At 57.3% G+C, this 8,925-nt stretch overlaps 1 protein-coding gene across 1 annotated transcript; it reads left to right on the forward strand.

Annotated features, from left to right (window-relative positions):
- The first annotated feature begins 380 nt into the window (after positions 1 to 380).
- On the forward strand, positions 381 to 8,705 carry TBX2 (T-box transcription factor 2). Its single transcript, XM_049772777.1, has 7 exons — positions 381 to 775; positions 1,860 to 2,127; positions 3,144 to 3,290; positions 4,349 to 4,425; positions 4,510 to 4,673; positions 5,137 to 5,768; positions 8,090 to 8,705. Exons 1-7 carry the CDS (start codon positions 381 to 383, stop codon positions 8,540 to 8,542), a joined length of 2,136 nt encoding a protein of 711 aa, XP_049628734.1. The 3' UTR covers positions 8,543 to 8,705.
- Positions 8,706 to 8,925: the final 220 nt, after the last annotated feature.

The raw sequence follows: 8,925 nt of genomic DNA on the forward strand, positions 1-8,925 counted from the left end.
CACAATTGGTCCAAAAAGCGTAAAATCAGCAATCAAGGGGGGCCTGGCTCGTTAGCGCAGGGGATCCGAGCAGGGCAGGACATGTGAGATAGTCACAGTTTTCCAGAGATCACGACAAGATCTAACCAGTCGCGCGTGGTCCCCGGCGCCGGAGCGGGCCAGCCCAGCCCAGCCCCGCGCAGAGCCCCCGCCACCCCCGCGCCAGAACCCCGCGCCCCTTAGCCGCTCGCCGGACCGGGAGCCAGGAGGAGCCGCCGCCGCCGCCACCGCCGCGCTCGCCGCCCGGCGCGCCCTTCCTCCACGCGCGCCGCCGCCCGGGCCGGGGGTCCGAGCCGCGCGCCCCCGGCCCCGGCTCCCGGGCGCCTGGGCCGGATGTCCCAATGAGAGAGCCGGCGCTGGCGGCCAGCGCCATGGCTTACCACCCATTCCACGCGCCGCGGCCGGCCGACTTCCCCATGTCCGCCTTCCTGGCGGCGGCTCAGCCCTCCTTCTTCCCGGCACTCGCGCTGCCGCCGGGCGCTCTGGCCAAGCCGCTGCCCGACCCGGGCCTGGCGGGGGCGGCCGCGGCGGCGGCAGCGGCGGCCGCGGCGGCCGAGGCGGGGCTGCACGTCTCGGCACTCGGCCCGCACCCGCCCGCGGCGCATCTGCGCTCGCTCAAGAGCCTGGAGCCCGAGGACGAGGTAGAGGACGACCCCAAGGTGACGCTGGAGGCCAAGGAGCTCTGGGACCAGTTCCACAAGCTGGGCACCGAGATGGTCATCACCAAGTCCGGGAGGTAGGGCGGTCGGCCGGTGGACAGGCGGGCGGGCGGGCGGGCGAGCGGGCGGGCTGGGTGACCGACTGTCCCGATAGACCGGCCGGCGCTGAGCCCGCTGCTCTCGCGGCTCCCTCCCTGCTCCAGCCCCTACAGGCGACCCACCTGACTTTTCTCACATGGGACTGGAGTGACTTTTTTTTTTTAAAAAAAAACGAAATCACCAAAAATCTCCCGAATGAAGTAAAACGAAAACATGCACCCACAGAAGATCCCAAGTCAAACGGAAAACGTGCTCTAGTAAAGCGCCCCAAGAAGGCCCAGTGGCTCGGCCCTTTGCCGGTCTCCGCGGAGGTCTTGGCTGCAGCCCCCTGAACCCAACCCAACCCGCGGTCTTACTTTTCCTGCCCGGGAGCCCTCCTCGGAGCTCCCGACTTTCCTCTGGGAGCCCTAACTTGGATTCGCACCCCACTAGGCCCCAGTACGGCCTTGCTCATTCTCACAAGCGGCTCTTTCGGGCAGCGAGTGTCCAACGGGTTCAACCCACAGCTTGCCCTGGCCGAGTGGAAAGGAGCTTCGACCCTACTCAAAACCACTGACCTCTAAAGGCAAAGGAAACCACAGTCTCTGCCCACCACCCAGTCGGCTCAGCCGAAAGTCCAGGCCTTCACCCTCTTCCCCCGAACTTCAGGGTTAGGATCCCTGTTCGGGCTTGTAACCCAAGTTTCTCAAACAACCAAGCTCTGTATTTTCTTTATAATGGGACGCCGGTCCACATGGATATATGCCTTAACAAATATTGAGGCGTCTAGAGAAGGCGAGTGTATTTCCAGAGAGCCTGGATTTCCTGGACATGAACTTTACTACCCCTAGATGAGTGGAGGGCAGGCTACTAGCTAGCTACTAAGAGGTTTTGACAGGAAGATGTGGGATATCCCAGGAGTAAACCGCAGGTGCTAAAGGGGGCAATGATAGGGAAACAGAAGCGCTGGGTCCCGGGGAAATACAGGTAGGGAACCTCCTGACTGTAAAAGGTGAGGGTGAGGGATCCTCAGACATAAAAGAGCGCCTGATACAATGGCCTTTCCCCGTCCCTGCCTCGCAGGAGGATGTTTCCACCCTTCAAGGTGCGAGTTAGCGGCCTGGACAAGAAGGCCAAGTACATTTTGCTGATGGACATCGTGGCGGCTGACGACTGTAGATATAAGTTCCACAACTCTCGTTGGATGGTAGCCGGCAAGGCCGACCCTGAGATGCCCAAACGCATGTACATCCACCCGGACAGCCCAGCCACAGGGGAGCAATGGATGGCCAAGCCTGTGGCTTTCCACAAGCTGAAGCTGACCAACAACATCTCTGACAAGCATGGCTTCGTGAGTGTGGGGTGGGCTTGGGTCTGGGGTTTGGAAGACTATGCAGGCGCTGCTGCTGTGTGGGAGGACTGTGGAACCCCTCGGAGTGCTCCTGGGTTGAGATCGCTGCTGGGACTTGGAAGGACTGTTTCTGGGCCATGGGTTAGCTTCAGGCCTTCTGCTCCCCTCCTTCTTGAATCCCATGAGAGGCAGGTGCCCTGTTTCAGACTAGTTCAGGTACTGAGCTTGGAGTACCAGGCCAGACCACAGCTTGTTCACACCCTTTTCCCCAAACAGGATATTTAAACTTTCCAACAGTTTTGGTCCTGCTACTACTTCTCCTCTCTCTCTTCTCACTCTTATATGCCCACCCAGAAAGGAATTTAGGGGTTCTGAGCTTGGAGTACCAGGCCGGACTGCAGCTTGTTCACACCCTTTTCCCCAAACAGAATATTTAAACTTTCCAATAGTTTTTAGTCCTGTTACTTCTCCTCTTCCTCTTCACACCCCTGTATGCCCACCCAGAAAGGAATTTAAGGGTTCTCTACATTTCTGCCAGAACTGACCCCCACTGAATGGGAGAGAGGAAAAAGTTCATGGAGCAAAAGGGACTTCCCATTTTTTAAGAGGTCCAGAAAGTTCCAGTTTTCTTATTATGGTATCGCTTTAGATTTAATAATGAACCCAGCAAATACGGCGGAGACTGAAGCTGTGGGGTTCAGAGGGTTGATTTTCTTCGATTTTTATTTTTGTTTTTAATCGGGAAAGAGGTTTTCAATGAAGAAAGGAAAAGGAAAAGAAGGAAAAAAAAGTTGGGGAAGTGAGCAAAAAAAAGTGAGAAGCAAAAGTAAATATAGGCAAAAGAGAAAAGAAAGGAAAGCAAAGGGTAAGGCAGGAGAAAAGAAGGGTGGGATGGAAATGGAGAAATCAAGAGGCTGAGAGATGAGAAAGAGTTGGGTCTGCAGAGAGAAATATTGGGGTCCAGCCAGAAATACTGCTGACTGCTGGCTGACCTGCACACTCCCCGCTCCCCGCAGACCATCCTGAACTCCATGCACAAGTACCAGCCCCGCTTCCACATCGTTCGAGCCAACGACATCCTAAAGCTGCCCTACAGCACCTTCCGCACCTACGTGTTCCCAGAGACTGACTTTATCGCTGTCACTGCCTACCAGAACGACAAGGTGCGCAGAACATGGGGGAGGCCCCCTAGCCCCCTCTTCACCCCCGAAGGCACCCACCCTCCCTTTGCATCCCCTCAGCAGTCCTCCCCCCCCCCCAAATTCCCCTGCAAGAGTTCACTCTACTCATTCCCAAGCCTCAAGTCTGGCCTCCTAAACTCAGCAGCACCCACCTAAACCTCTTCTCAGACGCCCTCTGAGACCCGGCGCTCAGGCTCCCGGAGGCTCCAGGCTCCAGAACAGCTGGGCCTCGTTGGGGTGGGGATGTTTACTTAGCAATTAACAGAGTCTCTGGGCCCCGCGCTGACATTTTTACATTTTATTCGTTTATTTCTTGGCTCAGTGAGGGGAATTTAAATGATGAGAGGGCGCCCAGGGCGATCTGCCCAGGCTCTCCCGTTAGGAACGCTGGGCGGGTTTTCACTCCCCAGGGGGAGCCAGAGGGAGAGACAGGTGACAACGACCCCACACACACTCTCCCACTGAGTCAGCCTCCACTCCCGGGGTGGGAGTGTGCTTAAAAAATTTTCCCTTTCAGTATTAAGGCTTGCCCTGGTACTATCTCTCTGGGGGCCAACCACTACCCCCACCCGTTACCCCAGTGCTCCCGTTGGGATGCCAGAGTGTTTTGGCCGGAGTACTTTCTATCTGTGAATAGCTGTGCACACAGGCATGCTTTTGGGATGCCACGGACTGGTCTGAATTCGTTTTGAGGGCGGTTGTTCCAAGTAGTGTAGACTGGCGATGCACTTTGCATGGACCTTGCAGACCTGTGTGCTCCCGGCCCTCTGAGTGCGCTGGCTCCCGGGCCAGGTCTGTTCCCTGAAATGGCTTTGAGGGCTCCTGTGTGAGCTTGGGGCCAGCGTGTGCAAAATAAGAGGTTGGTCCTCGCATCCAGTTTTTAGGGAGGTCTGGTAGCTGCCGCAGAGGCCTCACAACACCTTCCCGCTGTGGGTCCTGAGATCCCCAGTACTTCCCGGGTCTCTCGAAAGCCTTTGACCTCGGGATGCCCCAGATCTGTTTGGGAGAAGCGAATCCTGACCTAGATCCGCCCCATGCAGATCACGCAGCTGAAGATCGACAACAATCCCTTTGCCAAGGGTTTCCGGGACACCGGGAATGGTCGGCGGGAGAAAAGGTAAGAGTCCCCCTCGTCGAAACGAACTCCCGGGGTGCGGGTGCGCTGCTGCGTATCTGACCTACGCCCCGTGCCCACCCCTAGGAAGCAGCTGACATTGCCGTCTCTGCGCTTGTATGAGGAGCACTGCAAGGCCGAGCGTGACGGCGCCGAGTCGGACGCCTCGTCCTGCGACCCTGCCCCTGCCCGGGAGCCGCCGCTCTCGCCCGGGGCAGCGCCTAGTCCCCTGCGCCCACACCGGGCCCGCGGTGAGTGTGCGGCGGGGGCGGGCAGGGCAGGTGGCTAGCAAGGGAGGAAGCCAGGGGAACCTCGAAATGGCATCTCTGCCCAACAAGCGGCTGGTGCTAGAGCCGAGAGAGAGGGAGCGCGGTGTGGAGGCGTCTGGGAGTAACATTTTGGAGCTTGATCTGGTGAAGGCAGCTTGGAACTAACTTCAAGCTGGGGCCCCAGAGTGAGGGGTGACTCTGACTTTAGTTTCCAGCCCGGGCGAGACCAGCTTTTTTCCTGCCTCACCTCCCTGGCAATGAGGGTTCTTGCATTTGCTGACCTGCGACTACCCCCAAACCAACGGTGTCTAGCAGCTCTGCAGTCTTGGCAACCCTAAAATCTGGCCCTATCCACTTCTCCAGTAGCCCTATCACCCCCCCCCCAAAAGGCTAGACTGCCTCTTCCTGGGCCACAGTAACCCCGTCTCTCTCTCTCTTCCCGCAGCTGAAGAGAAGTCAAACATCGCTGACAGTGACCAGGAGCCTGAGCGGCCCGGCGACGAGCGTGCGGGGCCAGCGCTAGGCCGCAGTCCCGGCCTGGACGGCAGCAGCCCCGCCCGGCTGCCCGACCCTGAACGCGCCCGGGAGCGTCGCAGCCCTGAGAGGGGCAAGGAGGCGGCTGAGAGCAGCGGGGACTGTCCGTTTGGCCTGCGGAGCCTAGAGAAAGAGCGAGGTGAAGCCCGGCGGAAGGACGAGGGGCGCAAGGAGCCGAGCGAGGGCAAAGAACCCGGCCTGACGCCGCTGGTGGTGCAAACGGACACTGCGTCCCCCCTGGGCGCCGGCCACCTGCCCGGCCTAGCCTTTTCTGGCCACCTGCACGGGCAGCAGTTCTTCGGGCCACTGGGAGCCGGCCAGCCGCTTTTCCTGCACCCGGGACAGTTCGCCATGGGCCCCGGAGCCTTCTCGGCCATGGGCATGGGTCACCTGCTGGCTTCCGTGGCAGGAGGCAGTGGCGGAGGTGGCGGGCCAGGAACTGCCACCGGCCTGGACGCAGGCGGGCTGGGTCCCGCAGCCAGTGCAGCCAGCACGGCAGCACCCTTCCCATTCCACCTCTCCCAGCACATGCTGGCATCTCAGGTAAGCTGGTTTTCTGGCAGCCACAGAACATCGGGTGGGCAGGGAGAAACTGAGACAGCTGAGGTGGGAATAGAGCTTGAGATGACGTGAACACTCTTGCAGTCTCTTCTGGGGAGACCAGGCCATTCAGAACACTAGGTTGGAGGATAAGAAGATCTAAGCTCAGGGTTTGACCCAAGGGTGCTGCTTCTGACCTTGGGGGAAAAGAAACCCCAAACATAAGGCGTTAGACCCTTTTCAGATCCTAACCCCAGCTCAGAGTGACGCACCCATTAGACTCCAGTTCTGCCTGAGAGCTTCTAAGCTGCCCCCCCCCTTTTCTGGGAGAATAAAGACCCTTAGTTCACTGTTAGTCCTTGAAAGACGAAGGAGGCTGGACAAAGGGAGTGAAATACTTTGTCTTGTGAATAATTGGGCACCCAAATAAACCACCTGCAGAAACCTCTGGCCCAGTTAGGCCTTCCCCAAAGTATTCTGACCTGAAAAAGAAAAGGACAGGTTCCTCACGAATTTTGAGTCTCAAAGTCCCCTCCCACCCCACCCCATCACCCCCAATTCTCCAGCCACATAGCTCCAGGGAGAAAGCTCCTTCACCAGTCCAGGCTAAAACCCCAAGTCCCAAGGGAGGGTTTATGAAACCTTAGCCAGCGTCAAAATAAGGAGATCCAATGGGCTGCGCGGTCTCTTTGGTTGCTTTGGGTGGAATATTCCCTGTGGAAAGATTTGGAATCTCTTCATTCATTTTCTTCCCTCTGAGGTTTCTGGCAAATTGAACCCTTGAGATCTTATCTCAAGGGAAGGAAAATAGGAGTTCAGGCCTGAGAAGTCTGCTTTGGTTCAGAAGCAAATATTTTCTAAGTGGGAGTGAGTGTGTGTGTGTGTGTGTGTGTGTGTGTGTGTGTGTGTGTGTGTTTCTGAAGTGTGTTTTAAAGAGAGAAGAGAGTTCAGTGCCTGCTGTGCAGATAGGGAGTGCTTGGAGGCCCTCACTCCACACACCCGAGGGTCTGTCTGAGCAGTCCAGGGAGTCTCTAGAAAATGGAACTCAGGACCTGGCAGTCTCCTTGATTATCTCTGCATGTGAATGCCACCTCCCTGCATTCTGCTGATGACCCAGAAGAGGCCATGGTCTTAGGTCTTTCTCCACCCACAGTGCTCCACTCACAGTGACCTCTCCGACCTGTTTCCATACCATCTTGTCCCTCCTGTCCTACCAGTTGCCCCCCTAAATCTCATGCCAAGTTGTGGCCCACCATTTTTGCAGTTTTGGGGTTTTCACCTATGCCCTCTTGGGACTGGGCACATGGTCCCCAGGTTTGTCCTAGACAAAGCCTACAGGCCAGGGGAGCAAGATGGGGGTGCGAAGGAGCCTCAGTTGCTTATAGTTCATTGCCTAGTCCGTGTAACAATGAGTTCCTGGTTGTCAGGTAGTGCCAGCTCCCAGGAGCTCCTTCCTTCCGCTACGTCTGAGATGCCGGGTCTGAAATATTCCGTAGGGCTTGACCTTCTCATGAGGATATTTTCTCATTCCTGAGTAAGTGACTTCTTTCCTGCTCCTCGCCTGAGCTAGTCCTGGACTCCCTGGAAGCCCAGCCCTGCCAGCCCCTTGACCTCCTCCCTACATCCACATCTTCCGGGGGAGTGAGCCATATCTCAAAGGTCAGATCATCCTATAGTCTCCTGGACTTAGGTGGTGTTTGTCCAGGTTTTCCTGACTCCTGGGCTCTCCACAGCAAAGAGTTTGCATTTTGCCCATAGCTGCCGTGTAGGTGCTAATCCAAATCCTCTCTGTAGACATCAGTTTATGAGCTGGTCTGGGCATCTGTGCTCTTTTACTCTTAGTCCAGGCTAAAGACCTGGGGCAGGTGGGCAAACAGAATTTATTTAGATGCTCCCTGTCTCTATCTGGCCTGTGCTTCTTCAGCCCTTTGGACTCCTAGAGACCAAGGACTCCAGCTAGACCCACCTGATCTCCACCTGGCAGGATGCCTACCCTATCTCCTCTTCTCCCTGCAGTTCTTTGCCCACACTAGCTACCTGGAATAGCTTTCTCTTATTGTTCCTGTGATTCCCCAAACAGAATTTAACAAGATCAAGAAGCAATTTTCGCATCACAATTCAAAGGATTCAAACTGGGCTTAGCCCTGGGCCTTTTGCTCCCTTCTCTCAGGGTTATTTATATTCTGTGAGTTCTGGTCTTTACTCTCAAACAGCAGAGCAAGAGCCGCCATCACCTACCTCCACCCTGTACCTAGCTAGCTCCCCTTTAGGAAAGCCTTAGGCAGGATGTCTAATTCTTGTCTCCTTCTTTTTTGTTCCTCCAGGGAATCCCAATGCCCACTTTCGGAGGCCTCTTCCCCTACCCCTACACCTACATGGCGGCAGCAGCAGCAGCCGCCTCCGCTTTGCCAGCAACCAGTGCTGCTGCGGCAGCTGCAGCAGCGGCCGGTTCCCTGTCCCGGAGTCCCTTTCTGGGCAGTGCCCGGCCACGACTGCGCTTCAGCCCCTATCAGATTCCGGTCACCATCCCGCCCAGCACTAGTCTCCTCACCACTGGGCTGGCCGCAGAGGGCTCCAAGGCTGCGGGCAGCCACAGTCGAGAGCCCAGCCCTCTGCCTGAGCTGCCTCTCCGGAAAGGGGGGTGCCCACCCCGAGGGGCCCTGTCCCCCAGCGGCTCTGCCAAAGAGGCGGCCAGTGAACTACAGAGTATCCAGAGACTGGTGAGTGGGCTGGAGAGTCAGCGCACCCTCTCCCCGGGCAGGGAGTCACCCAAATGAGGGTGCCCAGCTACTCCACCACCTCACCAGCCTCCAGGCTGCCTGCCCTACTGCTCAGGATGTGCTTGCGGCACAGAATGGGTATTTATTTAATCAAAGGAGCAATCGCAGAGCAGGCTGCAGCAGCCCTAGAGAGAGAGAGAGAGCGAGAGAGAGAGAGAGAGAGAGCGAGAGAGAGAGAGAGAGAGAACGAGAGAGAGAGAGAGAGAGAGCGAGAGAGAGAGAGAGAGAGAGAGAGCGAGAGAGAGAGAGAGAGAGCAAGAGAGAGTGAAAGCCCTGTGCAGCCAGCAGCCAGGCAGGGGACACTGCCCGGGCCTCTGGGAATACAGTCGTTTGGGAGTCTCTGGACAAGGTCCAGGGGTTCTGGGCAAGGTAGCATTTCC

Source organism: Suncus etruscus, chromosome 1 (assembly GCF_024139225.1).
Source record: "Suncus etruscus isolate mSunEtr1 chromosome 1, mSunEtr1.pri.cur, whole genome shotgun sequence".
In the NCBI taxonomy this organism is placed as follows: Eukaryota; Metazoa; Chordata; class Mammalia; order Eulipotyphla; family Soricidae; genus Suncus; species Suncus etruscus.

Bases quoted from the DNA above. Each gene is read 5' to 3' on its own strand.
- TBX2 (XM_049772777.1), top strand. From the start codon at position 381: ATGAGAGAGCCGGCGCTGGCGGCCAGCGCCATGGCTTACCACCCATTC. The intron at 776-1,859 runs GTAGGGCGGTCG...CCTGCCTCGCAG, and splicing joins GTCATCACCAAGTCCGGGAG to GAGGATGTTTCCACCCTTCA. The intron at 2,128-3,143 runs GTGAGTGTGGGG...CGCTCCCCGCAG, and splicing joins TCTCTGACAAGCATGGCTTC to ACCATCCTGAACTCCATGCA.